The sequence below is a fragment of the Carassius carassius genome, chromosome 16 (assembly GCF_963082965.1).
Source record: "Carassius carassius chromosome 16, fCarCar2.1, whole genome shotgun sequence".
Lineage (NCBI taxonomy): Eukaryota > Metazoa > Chordata > Actinopteri > Cypriniformes > Cyprinidae > Carassius > Carassius carassius.
Window position 1 is genome coordinate 13110632 of NC_081770.1, and position 16991 is coordinate 13127622.

Consider the following 16991-nt stretch of genomic DNA (forward strand, 5'->3'; position numbering starts at 1 on the left):
TATTAATGTTGCTTTGTGTAATGCAGGGGTACCTATTTATTTATTTTTTTTGCCAAATTCCTTTGACATAAAATATTCACAGTACTCTGATTTGTGGTATTAAAGATTCTCATTTATTTTTGATATGTGAATATATTTTTCAAATATTTGTGAAAGAACATTTTCAAATTATCATCAAGCGTTATTGAAATAAAGCAGAAAGTTGATTGAAAGATTTTGCACAACTTAGGAAAAAGAACAAAACACAATGTCACAGCTTTATACAACAATACCTGCTTTATTAATTATATTAGTGAATCATTTCAGTTTGGTTTGGATTTGGTCAATGCTGGTAAAATGATTTCAGATTTCTGCTTCAGTTCGCAGTTGTGTAGCATCACATTATCAATATTTCTGTCTCTAGTGTGTTTGTTTGACAATCAAAACATCACATTACTTTATTCTTCTAGTTATTTAATAATATGCCTAAACATTTTTAAACTGGACTGTTTTGTTTTAAATCAGAATAGCATTTTTGTGTTAGCTCTTTGTGGTTTATTACATAGACTGTGCATTCATCAGCATGCATTTCTCCATTACACTGATTAAGTTTGAGTCACAGGCTCTACTGCAATTACACAGACACAATCATACAAACATAAATCATGTTTTAAATGTATTATATTATAAACAAATAGTGTTTTAGAATATGTATGCCAAATAAGCTTATTCCAGTAACTTGTTATATTAATTGTATTAGTGTAATCTATAGCTACATCTTTTAACACAAACATAATTGAAACATACTAGATAATTTGCACCTTGTTTCAATGAAAACTGAATATTTTATTTTATGATTTCTCCTTACAGACTAGAAAAAGAACACTGGCTCACAGCGAGTCTAAGCAGCATTAATTTAAGCTGAACTCCAACAGGATGGAACCAGCAATCACCATCAGCTGACAGATCTACACAAGAGCTCTACTATAGTGTTTAAATCTAGGAGGATAAATTCATTCATTCATTATTAATCTTAATTATGAACACACTGGTTTGTACAGTTTTACTGTTTATGGCATGTTGTTATTCTCCTCGTTATCTGCCTATAGCAGCTAATGATCCAGAAGTCTCACCCATAGGCTTACATCTGCGTTGAAGAAAAACGTGGATATCATGGTCCGATTTGTCTGTAAGCATTTTTTGGCATTTTTGTATAGTCTCACCTTTTTTTAAATGTAATATTATATTCTTTTTTTCTTTCTTTTTTTTCAAATCTAAAATTTTAACTTGTGATGGAATTCAAAACTAAAGAATTTAAGTTTGTTTAAACAAATTTGTTTTAAATTATTATTATTATTATTTACATAAAATATTTACCGTTCTCTGATGTAGATTAATGGTCAAATTGACGGGCAGATAAAAAAAATACTTATTTCTATTTTTAGTGTTATATTTTAATTGTTTTTGTTTTAAAATAATAAATTTTTGTCTTGCTTTATATTTTATTATCAAATAATGGACTATCATTTTCTTTACATTTTTTTATATAAATAGGGTAGATTTATTGCTAAGTTTATAACAAATTAGGAAAAAAAGTATTGTAAAAGTAATCTAAAAAGTAATCAGAATACAGAATACCTAAAATGGGTAACCTAGATTATGTTGCTAATTACAATATTTCTTCATGTAATTTGTAAGTCGACCAATATGGGTTCTTCTCTGTCCGATGCCGATATTTAGAAATCAGGGTGGCCGATATATGATGATGATTATTTTGGCTGATATGTTTGGCCAATGTATGTTCTGTACAAAGATACATTCATATAAAAACACCTGCATCGCATTCTGATTTTGAAATGTGCGGTGCACATTTATTCAATGTAGTATAAGCCTTTTGGAAAATGTTTTTATGGTGGTCAGTTTTGATATTGTGGTGCCACAAATATGTATTGGAAACACTGGAGTATGCTATAAGTCAACTGGCCATAATCTAAGCGATAACAAAAATAAAAGAGTTCACACATATTACGCAGTCTGCTGCTCATAACTGCTTAAGAATGCACATTTAATGAGGAAAGTTAACCTGCATGTTTTAGCCAGGCCTTACGACTGAATTGCATGTGTTTCTAATTTCAAAATTACTTGTTGCATTTATGATAAGCATAGTCAGCATAAATTCTAGTAGGCTACAATGTAATTACGCTTGCAAAACGGTCTGTTTTCCCCTGCCATCATTAGCTGAAGCTGCAGATTGCAAGCTGCTCCATCTCACATGTAGCTTCAGAGGGAGATAAATTCTCTGGTACAGCGTTCCAGAACAATGCTTAGATGCCCACAGATGTGCCTGCCTATTATTTGACCAATTTGCAGCAGTATCATCCAATACGATAAAAAAAATAAAAATAAAATAAATTGCAGAAAATCAGCCCAGTTAATTGGCCGGCTGATCAATCAGTCGGCCTGTAGTAATTTGTATTCAGTGACAGTATACAATTTGAAAGTAATTACCCAGCACAGCCAGCTAGTTACAGTGTCTATACGGTTAATAAAGTGATCCTATTGCTTAAAGTCTTCTGAGTCATCATTTGAGTCACATTTTTCTTGTAACTTCATATTAATGCATGTTACAAGGTTAGTTCCATGAATGAATCAATGAATGAATAAACCATGGGCTTAGTAGTAACCATGTTTTTGTTTACGCAGTGTGATACGCAATCTATAAAAAGATTGAAAACCTTGACAAAACCTCGTTTGTAATGGGTTTTATTGTTTTTATCTCATTGCACCGGAACACATGGCATCACAGTGTTAAGGGCGTAACATTTACGTCACACGCTTGAGGCATTTGGCCAATCACAAAGCACTGGATAACTGGCCAATCAGAGTACACCTCGTTTTTCAGAATGATGAGCTTTGTAAAAATGTACGTGTTTCAGAAGGCAGGGCATAGAGGAGAAACAATAATGTACCTTATGTGGAAAACTATGTGTTTTTTTTTTTTTTTTTTTTTTTTACCTTAAACCACATAAACACATTGCATTACACCAAATACACAAAATGATGTTCTTTTTAGCAACATCATATGACCCCTTTAATGGATGGATTGATAAATAAAATTGTTTAATATACACTTTTGAAATGTGAACAATTTTTGTGACTTTCAGTGGAAGGGCATAAATCTTTCAGATTTATTTAAAAATGAATAAAATTCAGAATGAAATAAAATATGAATGAAATTCAGAACGAAATTGAGACTTATATAAGCTTATGCTTAAGACTGAGAATAAATAAGCTTTCCACTGATGTATGGTTTATAAGGTTCTGAAAATATTTTGTTGAGATACCAAATCTGTAATCTGAGTGTGCAAAAAAAAATCTAAATATTGAGAAAATCACCTTTAAAGTTGTCCAAATGAAGTGCTTAGCAATACATATTACTGATCAAAAATGATGTTTTGATATATTTATGGTAGGAAATTTACTAAATATCTTCATGGAACATGATCTTTACTTAATATTCTAATGATTATTGGCATAAAAGTAAAATTGATCATTTTGACCCATAGAATGAATTTTTGGCTATTGCTACAAACATACCAGTGCTACATCCACAAAGACCCCTCTTGGTCCCAAGAGGATGGATAGAATGGACCAAGAAAATAATGCTTAAAGTATTTTATTAAGGGTTCAAGCACGAAGTGCTGAAACCCTATTGTAATTGTACTGATTTTTATTATTTTTCTTCTCCGCTAAAACGCGTTGTGCAGCCCAAACCGTAAGATCTGAAACCTTGAAACTTTGCCAGATGGTAGTACAAAAATCGAAGAGCGGTTCAGAGAGTATGACCCCGATTGGCCCATAGGTGGCGCTATAGGAACCAAAAGCGCGAAACTGGTCATAACTCCTAGACCGTGTGTCGTAGGCTCAAGAGTCTTATATCAATGGAAAGCCTGAAGATCAAAATCTATATATCCAATTTCATTTCCTGTTATGTTAATTTTTCCGCCGTTTTGAATTTTGTTTAAAACCTACTTTTGGTTTTAAACCAGTGCAGAAATGTTCTATGGAGTCTGAACATCAATAATTATTGAAAAAAAAGTTGAAATTTCCATTCACGGTCGCTAGGGGGCGCAAAATTAATGTTGTGGGAGGAGCCTATTTTACTAAAATGGCTATAACTCCAGAAGTCAATGAGATATCTTCACCAAACTTGGTACACATGTATATAAGTTCAGTCTGAGGTCACAGTAAAAAAAACCCACTATAACATGAAAAAAACCTAAAACAGGCTATAACCACCTGACCGTTAGTTCGATTGACTTGAAAATTGGTATGCAGTGTCTTGGTCCAAGGTGCCATGTGTATCTATGAGCATAGACATGTATAGAAAGGCTAGCTTACCGGCGCTGAGAGCCAATGGGACCCGACGACGTCACACGGCGGCCATCTTAGGACAGGACCGCTCGTCCAGTTATAACATTAAAGTCTATTGTGCATGTAGTGCTGAAATAACTATATTTTGCTCAATTTTCAACCGATTTTCAAACGGCTTGGTGTGTCATAAACTTCAGGGATGCTGCTATTTAACTGCATACTTGTGAAAAATTATAGCCACGGAGTTTATTATGAAAATAGTATATTAAGTAGACTAGACAGGTAAAGTACTAGGTATACCCATACACAACATTGAGGGTATGGACTAAAATACAGTATAAAATATATTATCATTTTGATTCTATGTACTGCAAGTATGCAAATATATGTAGCCAATCTTGTAATGTTGTCTCAGTTACACTATTCCTAGCAGAACTTGTATTACTAAGTATCCTAATAATAGTCATAATATTTTCTTTTCTTACTTGTGAAAGGTGATCCCACGCGTTCTGGTTTGGAGGCTCCGTGCGTTGGTGCAGCCATAGGCGGCACAAAAATCAGGCATTTTCCACAAGCGTAATCAGAAGTTCTGTAAACAAAAACCAACAAAGTAATCCAAATGTAAAGATGTTTTTAAGAAACCAAACCACTTGGAAATCATGTGTAACTCAAAGCTATGTTGAAACGAAAGACTAACCCTGCCTCTCCCACCAATTTACAATTGCTTGGTGACTCACTTACGACCTCTTCACTGCTAGCCAGCAAATAAATACAACCACATCCACAAAATGACATTTAGACAAAAGATTAGGTTGTCAAGAAACGTTGTTGGTCTCAGGAAACCTGTTAATAATTGAAAATGTCGACTGTGGTATCACTTTAGAGTAGAGGGCAGCCATGAAACACACAGCTACGCTGCAATGTTAAGCGTTTCTCAAAACGTGAAGCTACAATTTAAACATCGGCATCAGCACAAATCATAGCCACGTTAATAAGGTTTGTAATAAACCAAACCGTTTGTAAATCCGTCAAGAATTCAGCAAGTTACGAGCATTTTAGTTGGCGTATGTCACTCACCTTCCGTCCACAGCAGCAGGGAGCAGCAGCGCAGTCTCCTGACCTAAGATGGCCGCCAAGTGACGACACAGCTGACTCCGCCTTGAGCCATCTAGCCTTTCTATACATGTCTATGAGGACATTGGCGTATCTCATAAAGCATGGCCGCCATCGGCCAATGAACTTTGAGCACCTATTAGACAAGGTTAACGGAGGCCGATTGGAACGAAACTCGATGGGCATGTTCGACTCATGGCCCTAGAGGTCTGTCAGAATTTTGAAAGAAATCGGCCACTAGTTGGCGCTAATGAGTTTTTTGGCTCAGTAATCATGTGGTGCTACACAGATTCACAAAATATGCATATCATTTGATTGATCTCCTCGTAATGCACAACTTTGCCTCAAGAACCATTGCTGTCAATCAAATCGTTCATTAATTATTCACAATTATGTTAAAAACTCTGGACTCTGGACTCTCTGGATCAATAATTATCAAAAAAATATTTAATTTTGTACTTTGGTTAGCTATAACATGTTAATTTAGAAAAGGGGCGTGGTCAAAATACCCAAAAGCCTATAAAACCTAAACGAAAACTCAAAACTTTACGAAACTTGGTGAAAACATGTCAGATTACTCTGAACAAGCATGCAAAGTTTCCTGGAGATCGGACCATAGGTGGTGCTATAACAGTGGTGGTGCTATATAACAGTCTAAACAACTGGTAATTTTATAATATGTTCTTTACATAATGTACACAAAGGCCTAATAATACAAACAGAAAGCCCACAAATTATCACAACTGTGTAAAATAATGCATAATTTCATTTTAAACAAGCATGCAAAATTTAAGAGATATTGGGCAAAAAATAATACTATAAGAGTTAAAAAGGTTTAACACAGTGATGTATAAAAAATTGCCATTTATAACCAATAGATGGCAGTGGAAGACCACTAATGGGCTCATTTAACAAACTTAAACAGTATTGTTCAAAGGTTTCATGGATTCATGCCAAAACATTATAAAACCACTTTTACTGGTGGTGAATATGCTTATAGAGTATTGATAAACTAGTTTAATGACTTCATTTCAGTGTGTGTGTCTGTCTGTTAGCCTATTCTCCATTTTGGATGTGTTTAACTGTCATCCATACACTCAGGTTGGCCGAGACCACCTCAGAGGCCTTAATGTGCTTGAACCCCGTAATTGCTGCTTGCAGCTATATTTGAGGGCTTGAGACGAAGAACCATATAAGTCCATATTTTCAATTTTTGAATAATACATTTTTTTTTAATTTGGACTCTGAACATTATATTACTTTTTTTTTTTAAATTGAAGATAGACAACAAAAGCTTCCCAATTCTAATGAGATAGGATTTTTTAGTATCAATCTTAAAAATAAAAAGTTAGAGTAATTTACATTTCTGGAATGTGGAAGAACAGTATATGTCCAGTTAATGTGGAATAACAGTATAAGTCCAATTAATCATATCAATTTAAACCACTGGAGATTTAATTCTTTTATCTTAGTTTTAATACAGTAACAGAACCTTAAAGAAAATATTAAGCATTTATTTCTTTCAATTTCTTTTATTTTTTGCCAACGTAAATCACAGAACAAAAACGCGGACAATACGATACGAACAATGAACAATACAAAGGCCTACTTATAGTACAGAAAATAAACGTCAGTACAAACAAACCGTACATACTTACAATAAACAATACATACAAACAATAAACAGTAATAACGGTAAACAATACATATTTACAATACAGACATACATCATCTTCATTCCATGCTGGTTCCATATGCTAGTTTACCATATATCTCTTCCTTTTTTTGGTTCTAAATAAAATAAAATAAATACCTATATATTACTATTATACAACATAAGATAAGGCATACAAGATAAGCTACAGCTACTTTTATGATTCATTTCACACAATATACACAATATATCCCACCTTTCCCTGCACATGACCTACACATACCAGGCTACTCTTCACATTCTAGTGTCCCATAAAATGCTTGGGCCTCCGCTGGCATGTAGGCTAGCATTTTCATAAGGTCACGGTGCTTCTCCTTCTTGATGGGCAGAGGGTCCTCGTAAGCACGAGCATACGTGGTGGAAAACAAGGGAGCTGGAGGTGGTTGATTCTTCCTCTGTTTGGTGATCAGCCAATGCTTCCATCCCTCGTAGAGGCTGTGGCTCCCTTTTGTGTGGACACACCATGGATCAGTAGCTGAAATCATGATTCAACAAGAAATTCAATAAAGATTCTTCCTTCACGCACATATCCCCAACACTGTTAATCTCAGAAAACCAGTTTAGTTTTTGTCTAGTTCTTTAGTTCTTTAGTTTTTTACCTGTCACTTTCAACCACATCATGGATGTGATTAGGAAGCCAGGTGGATGCTTTAATGTTGCATCAGGGAGCTGCCTGAAGTCCGCACATTTCATCTCAATTACTTTAAATGGATGCAGCTGCCTGGCTCCACGGATCAACTCGGCGACATCGCTGGGGGTGTGGAGTGTGGACACCTTACGCCTCTTGTCCAGCGTGGCAAATGAACGGTCACAGGGAAGGAAGGAGTGACCAGACACTATGAACTTCTGCTCTATCTGACTGAAGTACCCTCTAGATACGAGTAGGGCCATGAGGTTTAGGACTCGCCAGTTGTTGTTCTGCCCACAGCATCGGTCACTATAGATGATGAGCTTCCGTTCCTTTGCCTGGACTAGGGGAGCGAAAGATGTTTCTTCCCACTTCAAAAGACAGCTTGCCACCTCGATGGAACCTCTGCGAGCGATGCCCTCATGCCAGAGGCACATTGTAGGAGGTTTGTCAATGCCCATCTCCTGGATACAGAGGTTGTAGTTGGCCAGCTGCCGTTGATAGTACACGTTGGAGTGTGTCAGGTTTGGCGTGAACACTACCCCCTGCATGTCGATGCAAATGACATGGCAGTCATCATTGGTTTTGGCCAACTCTGTGTCAGCCTGCAACTGGGTGTACGCTTTTTCGGCTTTCCGGTGGTGAAGCTCACTCTCGGCTGCGATCTTCAACCTTTCTCCATCTGTTGTAGCAGCTACTAATGTTGAGAACAGGGCGTCACATTTTGCACAAGTATCACTTCTTGGCTGCCCAAAACTGAGGTTTTGCTGCTTGAAGATGTCCCTATAGAGCCAGAACTTTGCAGTGGATGCTGGATTGTTTTCCTTGTATAGGCGGAACATGCGGAGCAGGTTTAAATCAGGGCTCAGGTACTCCCTCTCCACATCTCCCTTCATCCGTGAGTAGTGGTTCAGTTGGCGTGGGAAGCTCAGGATGTGCTCTCTTATCCCCTCTCTCACTGCAGGATGAATGCTATGAGGCCTAAAAAATAAACAACACAACTCATGAACAAGGGAAATATAATAAACTGGTCTGTTTTGCACAATTGCATCGTTTCTGTGACAATAAAATTTAATATAATTGTAAACTTTTTTCTAAACTATAGGATTTTGTTTTTCACAAACAATCATTAAAGGGATACTTCAGGATTTAGCATTTAGCTTTGTATTAGTAGAAAACCAGTAGTATTTTTGAATTACCATGCTTTCCTCCCTCATATCCCCCTGAGATGAGAGATTTATGTATTTTTTGTCTGGAAAAAATCCTCAGATGATGCAAAAATTGTCATTGTTTACATGCACACCTTTTGTTTCAATCTAACTGAATTCATTCTGATTGGTGAATCTAAATGTTATGTTTACATGAACGCTAAACATGTGATTGATTGATGTGTGCGTTTTAGCATTGCTAAGAAAATTCCCGCTCCTCCGTGAGAGACACGAGACTGGTGCGTCTCACAGGTGTTGCTCACCAGTAATCACGCCACCGGCCTCGCGCCGTTCTCCCGAGGCCCTCAGTCTCGTCCTGCTCGCCACAGTAAACATAGTGAATGGCAACTGTAGAACGCAAAAGCGAATCCCGGACATTTTGGCCGATCTCGAAATCCTGGGATCATACATTACATTTGCATAGCACTTTACCTCTGATATCGATCTCAAAGTGCAAGAATATGTTTCCTGACTGGGCAACAACAGTGAGCTGAATCCTAACCATTACAGTTTGTGCATGCTGGCGTTATAGGGTGGCAAGGCACCCGACGCCCTATAATGCCAGCGTCCAGTGCACCATTAGATCAGGTAATGTTGTAGGGCAACTTTAACTGCTTTAAAAACTAACAGGACGAGAGCATGAGGTCCTTCAAGATTTTTTTTTTTACCTGTTCTTATGTTTTCCTCTGAAGTCCTCTAATGGAGACCTGACTACCTGCTCTGTTCCCTCAGACTGACTGCCTAACTTTTCTTGAATAACCTTTTCAAAGATAAGTAACTTTAAATAAATATGTTATGGACAATGTATCTAATTAAAATCATGCATGTAATAAAAAGTTAACAAATGGAAAAAGCTGTATAAAACTTGCCTGTAGGCGACTGTTGGTCAGTTGAAAGACTGACATAAATGTGAGCTTACAAACAGCAAGTCTTTGGCCTCCTTGTTGCACATGGTACTTGAAGGTGTACTTCCTCTTTGTATTCTCAGTGTCGGGCCCACGTGGTCGTCTGCGACTCACCTTGTGCTAGAAGTAAAAAGACATATTGGGATGATCAGTGATCAGGCACATATGCAGTCTTAGTGAATTAAAGGCATACAGTAGTATTCAATTCACTGGTTATTTCATGGGCCTACATTGTAATGCATTGCATACTGTTGACATGATATGGTCATGAATTGCTTAAGTTAGCATACCTGCTCTAAACCAGAGAGAATGATAGCCTGCTGCCTCTCATAAGAGACAGCATAAAACTCTGTGAAGAGCTGGAGTTTTCTTTGGTCTGTTAGGCTTGAACACTGCCTGGGACATGTCTCCTTGCACGCCTTTCCCTTAACAGATACAAAGTCACATTAGCGTTTTTTTGTTTTTTTTGAGCTATAAAACACTAGAGCTATTAGCAGCTATTAAGGTTACTAGCTAGAATATATAACAGCTTACACAATCAATGCATTTTTTTAATTACCTTTTTTTATTTATTTTTATTATTTATTAAATAACAAGTAACAAACATAGCATAGCATACAATATTACAAAAACAAAGTGTTGCATTCAATGGTAACAGCGATCCAAAAATTATATCAAAATATTTTAAACACGTCAATGACTTTTATTTATTTATTTTTTTTTACCAATTTCAGTGAAGACATAAAGCAATCAAATTCTACTCTAAACATCTTAAAGATTGGGGATGAATTTACATATGTTTGTTTATGTATATAAAATTCTGCCAGCAGTCCTTATAACACAATCAATGAATGGTAAAAAAAAAAAAAAAAAACATTCAAGCCTAACATTAGACGCAGCTGGGCTGCACCTAAAGCGTTTCGATTCATTTCTCCGTGGTTATAAGGAGTAACTTAGAGACATGTTTAAAATGTCCCCTGAATCCTAATTTTCTCAGCTTTCATATCGACCCATTCATGACTTGAGCCTTTAAACAGAGTGAGTGAACTGTAGTAGACGACGCCCAGTAGCCTACACGCCCCTCTGACTGTAACCGCTAACTTTATGTAGATACTTTGTATACGGTTTTTCACTCACCTCTTTTGGTGGACATTTTCCTCGTTTTTGCTCTCCTCTCCGGTTCACATATGGTTTCCCAGCATCCCTCAAAGACTTTTATTATTATTATTATTATCAATGCTGATGATTTATGAATGCATTTAAAGTAGAAATATAAAAATATTTTTCTTTGTGTCTTTGGAAAGCAATTGAGTTGATCACAGGTGTGGACCATTCTTAAATTTCCAGGACAGATCGACTTAAGAGTCACAGTCTTAATAATGTAAGTTAAGAGTTGTAAGAGCCTGAATAAATTGAGATTTAACTTTTAACTTAAAAAAAAAACATACTGGAGTGGATGAATCAGCATTTTTGAACAAATCTCTGGAATAGGATAAATGATTTAATAAATACCCTAGATAGTAAAAGAGATGGACACAGCGACCTCATTGGATTCGGATTCAACAGAGACAAGTGAAGTCAATTAGAAGCACGCACTTCCTGGGGGTCGAGCATACTGCGCAGACTCAAACTGAGCTTGATGACGTAGATGTCACGTGAGCAACCTATAAGTCTTCTAATATCTGTGCCTATTTTTTACAAAAACTGCTTCTCCGGGACCATAACGTAAGATACAAGGTAATGGAGGCTTTTATACATTTTTGTGTTTCTTTAGAAATAAAGAATGGACAAATGGAGTCTTTAAACGCCTCAGATGTAAAGTTATTCGCTGTCAAAGTGACGCCAAAATGAATGGGAGTCAATGGAATGGTAACAGAAGGTGGGGGTCCGCCCAGGGGTGCTTCAAAAAAATATGAAACCCTGCCCCCCTGATAAATACAATTTTTTGTCGCCACCTAGTGGTGAAACAGTGTGACAGTATTTGAAATGTCAAGTTCCTTTCAAAAGGTGATTTACTACTGAACAGCATTTATATCTGAACTATAGATCTTAGTACTTATGTAATAATCTGAATTATCGTAACATAAATAACAGTACAGTGTGGTTGAAAAACTGTTTGTGAAGGTGTTCATACAGATACATTACAACTGCCCTCTGGTTCAGTAGGTGCAGTTACATTGTATTTTGCATTTAAAAGTCTAATCTGAATAAAAATGTTACTCTAAAATTCGTATTACACTCATAGTTTATAATGTGATTTAGGACAACATTGTCCCACAAGTGCTTGATTCAGGCTCAGGAAGGGGCATTTGTAATGCTTGAAAATATAAGCAGAAAGGCAAACCTTTATGTTCTTTTCATCTCCTGATTAGGACCTGAAATTGATAAATATTAAGTCTGCTTTTTAAAACTAAGTACGATGGTTAGTGTGTGACAACACAGGCAAACTGTATATTTCTGGGTTTGTGTACTTTTTCGTTCATTCTTTCATGCTCCTTCTCATGTGTTTGAGTTTTAAACTAATGTTAGCTGACAACATTACTGTACTGATACTGTATTTCGTTGCCTTGTGCCCACTTGTGCAATGACAATAAAGTTGAATCTAATGTAATCTGATCTAATCTAAACATTAGGATCAGGGGCTGCAAATACATACTAACACGCTAATCGCAATTAGCATCTCATATTATTTCTTTGATGAAGCAGTACACACACAGCTGCAGGTTTTAGTATGTCCGTTACCTCATGTGAACACAGACAGAACATAACGTTAGCAAAGACTGAAGGGATGTTCTCTTACTTGATATGAGCAATCTGTTTGCAGGACCTCACAGATCAAGTCCGACCTGTGTTCACATTCCAGCTTTTGTTCTCCACATGTCACAGTGTGAGTTAGTTCAAAATAAAACTGTAACAGTCACATATTCAAATAACCAGGGACAGGGCTTTTTTTTTTTTTTTTTTTTTTTTATTTATTTATTTATTTATTTATTTATTTATTTTATTTTATTTTATTTTATTTTATTTTATTTAATTTAATTTAATTTAATTTAATTTAATTTAATTTAATTTAATTTAATTTAATTTAATTTAATTTTACCAGGGACGGAGTGTGTGATCTTGCCGAGCAGAACCACACACCTCGCTAACTCAAACTGACTTAACCATTAAAGGCACGCACAGTTAGCCTGAACCAGTAGCCTGCAATGTGTCTGTGGCACAATGGCTGTTTCTAAAAAGTTGGGCAGTTCAAACTTTGCAAGGACAGTCTGGCTCTTTTACTCACAGCCTGTAAGTACGTTTTAAATAATTTGCCAATTATGATTCAAATGGGAGTTTTGAGGAGTAGAATATACTTGTTGTTTGTCAGATCACAAATGCAGACATGGTTTATTTTTACACAGCGCGGTATTCAACACAGCAAAATATGCAAAGCACGGTGTAAAAAGACAGTATACGTCATTATAATTAGTAATTATGTCCCCACTGGATGTAACAAATGCCTCGTTTGTAATGTGAAATGTGTTGAACCAGTTCAGTTCACCAAATCAAACTGAATTGTTAGCATCACCAGTATGCACTAATCCACAAATTACTTAAATTATGTGGTTTATATGTAGTGTTTTGAGTTTGACCATTCCAGCAAACTTTAATTTTTTCCATGAAATTATATTTTATTTTTATTTTCACGTTCCACCATCAAGACATTATTAATAAACTTTTAGGACTATATGGAAACTGTGGATTTTTGTTTAAAAATAATAAAAATAAAAATTGCTTTTTAGGTTATGTGATGTCACTTCCTTTAATTGAATTGCCCAATCACATCCCGCTCTCGTCAGAGCAGCTTTGGACTGGAGCAAGACAGGTACGTTGCAAATGTGCTCTGTGACATGGAGATAAATTATATCAAAATGAGTTAAAATTGTGGTGGATATCAGTGGATTACATGTTTTGATGCTGGATTGAGTCAAATAGTGTGTTCGTTTGAGTGTTCGAGTTTTGTGTTAATGAGCTGTTAATGAGTTGGTTCAAGTTACCACCTGCGCCATTTTATTGGTGGTATTTTTCTGCTAATTTTGGTTCTTAAATAAAATTAAAAAGGTGGATTATGTTCTTAAAACATCATACAGTTAAACTTGTCTAAAGTATATCGTTATTTTATGTCTTCAATCGTGTATTTGTAGACGTATCATCTTTGAGTCGTTAATCAGCTGCAGTTACAGTGTTAATGGGGATAGAGTAGAGTCCTGCATGGGTTCGGTGCAAGCGGCAACATTCTGATCTGAAAAATGAAGCCTACCCGGAAGTGCGAAAAACTGCAATACATCGAAAATCCGCCAGGGGAAGGTCCCAAAAGGGAGCAAATGACCATAGCCCCCATGTTAAAATGTCCGTTTTCACAGCATAAATTCATGTTTTTACAGGTTGGTCCCATGGACTTTTATTGTATTCTTAGATAGGTTCCGAGTGCCTAACAACCATGAGGGCTGTGAATTTTTTTTATAACTCGTTAGTTTAGATCGTATTTAGATATAAAATGTATGACAAATAAGGGCGTGGTTAACTTTGATTGACAGCTTGATTGACAGGATAACGGGCATAGGCTGCGCTGAGTGGAATTCCTGAAATTTGACGTCTCGGCCATGATCTGACACAAGACACAACACACCACCTCTGTATCCTTTCTGAACATTTGTATTGAAATATCGTACATAAAATGTACGCTACAGCCACTGACCACTCTAGCGCAATATAGATGTTATATTATGTTAAAAATAAAATAAATAAATGATGTACACCTAATACAATACTTAGATTTAGCAAAACGTTGTGGAATAAAGCGAGCTAGTTGATGTTAACGTAATTAGTGTTAACAATGAAATGGCCGCCGCATATTCAACTAACTTGTTAACTGTTCACATGAGTTTAACGTTACCCGGATAATACCTTGCAGGATACATAACTATAAGGTGTCTGAACATGCCTTTACATGCCGGACCCCACTGCTCCGGGTGTGTGTTCACAGTGTGTGTGTGTGTTCACTGCTCTGTGTGCGTGCACTTCGGATGGGTTAAATGCAGAGCACAAATTCTGAGTATGGGTCACCATACTTGGCTGAATGTCACTTCACTTTTCACTTTTTTCACACTTTAAGAGACATAAATGAACTTCACGTTACAACTTACCAGCAAATTCAGATGGGTTGTTGTACTCAGACTGTAAAAAAGGGTTGTAGAGTCTTCTTCAGCAGCTTTGCAGTGAATGTAATCGATCTTGTAACGGTTACAGATAGCGGGAGGCTGCTTGGCTGAAGAGGTGGGTCCACCGGCCGGCTCTGTCTCACACAAAGCCTGCCCTCCAGAAGTCGGGCGGGGTTAGGATTTTACAAGATTTTCAAAGATGGCGCCGCCATATACCCCCCATAAACGGCTTCAAAACCATTCTTCAGAAAGTCAATGGGTGACGTCACAGACGCTCTGTCCATATTTTTTTTACAGTCTATGGTCTATACTAAGCAAGCTATGATGAATTTCACCTTGATATTTTATACCTAAAAAGGCCAGCCTAAAAAGATGCTCAGGACAGTTGACGGGCCACTGCTGCGCATCGTCACGAAAGCTTTTTTTTTCACGTGTTTTAAGCTTTACCGCTTGTCGTTTTAAACATTAAAGCATCCAAACACAAGACGCGGAAAAGCTGAACAGAGTAGCTGGTTACTCGCGCGCTGTGTTTCGATGCGGAGAGAGAGAGAGCCGCGTATCACGGACAGCGACACTGAACCGAGCTCTCTTCTGCAAAGTTCTCCTCGAAGTCCCCCCTGAACCTGAACGAACAAATACAAATCACAGTTTTGAACAAACAAAAAGATGTGAAAGAGCCCAATTCAGTACTCGCGTTGTTCTGGTGTTCAGGGCTCACGGAGAGAGAGGCGTCTCAAAACACTTGAACATCGAATTTGCTTATTTTTGCTCTTGTGCCAACAAATACATACAAAATATGTCAAAATATCAACCTTGGAAAATGTGTTCGAAAAAACTGTCAATTATTTCTTAAGTGAAAGTAAACAGTTGAGGAAAAAATGGGATGTGTATTATATTGGATGCGTTGATCGTCTCTTAAAGTGACCGCGCCTAATTTAGCTACTGGCTGCTGTAATGTATATCCAAGAAAATGAAAATGAAAGTTTTAAAGTGAAAATGTAGTTTTAACAGTCAAACCAAAAATTATTCAGACACCAGATATAATTTTTTTATATATAGCAAAACTGTAATAATGAGAAATGTTGAAGGTGTCTGAATAAATGTAGGTTTGATTGTATATTTCATTTTTACATTGAAGACTATCCAGTGCTATTTTACATTTAATTATTTGGTTTCTGTACCTTGACACCTACAAACTTGAAAAAAACTTAAACATTGTGTAAATAGCACAAATAAAAATAAACGAACATACAAATTAAACAATTTCAAACAGGGCCCACTGGTACAACCTTCACTGGGGCCCCGCTGACCCCAGCTATGGCCCTGCTCATGCCTGTTTCACACATACTCCGTCTGCAGTGCGTATGCAGCCCGTGTGCGTTACGTATGTGGTGTAGCAGTGACTCGATGTGCTTTCACACAGGACGCATTTGCAGTTCGCTACTCGGCACATAAACGATCGCACCACTTCGGCAGAATTCAAATGAGCCATTTTAATCTAGATTAAAAAAAATAATCTATGCCCACCTCGAATATATATATATATATATATATATATACACACACACAAGTTTGATTGCATTTAATATATTTCATATGTTTTACTGCATATCTCTCTCTCTCTCTCTCTCTCTCTTTCTCTTTCTCTGTTCATATGTGTGTACATATTTTGCAGCTAGTTTGGATGACATGTTATCCTCTCCAAGTATATAGTGAAGTTTCTCTGAGTAAAGAATGGGAAATTCTGTGGTGCAAATGGAGAGAGTGAAGTGACATACAGCCATAGTGACAGTGACCCATACTCAGAATTTGTGCTCTGCATTTAACCCATCCAAAGTGCACACACACAGTAGTGAACACACACCT

At 36.7% G+C, this 16991-nt stretch overlaps 3 protein-coding genes across 3 annotated transcripts in view; 2 read left to right on the forward strand and 1 right to left on the reverse strand.

The window, feature by feature from the left end:
- The window catches only part of LOC132159263 (NACHT, LRR and PYD domains-containing protein 12-like), a 32070-nt gene extending 29851 nt beyond the window's left edge, over positions 1–2219 (forward strand). Inside the window, exon 16 of the mRNA XM_059568798.1 lies at positions 850–2219. Coding sequence (XP_059424781.1) covers positions 850–904 — 55 coding nt within the window. The 3' untranslated portion in view covers positions 905–2219. The remainder of the gene's footprint in view (positions 1–849) is intronic.
- LOC132159554 (uncharacterized) overlaps positions 1–16991 on the forward strand; it is a 1375546-nt gene that overhangs the window by 629562 nt on the left and 728993 nt on the right. The gene's annotated exons all lie outside the window — the stretch shown is intronic.
- On the reverse strand, positions 7279–8293 carry LOC132159083 (uncharacterized). Its single transcript, XM_059568671.1, has 2 exons — positions 7780–8293; positions 7279–7655 (listed from the first exon to the last, which is right to left on the reverse strand). Exons 1-2 carry the CDS (start codon positions 8267–8269, stop codon positions 7408–7410), a joined length of 738 nt encoding a protein of 245 aa, XP_059424654.1. The 5' UTR covers positions 8270–8293; the 3' UTR covers positions 7279–7407.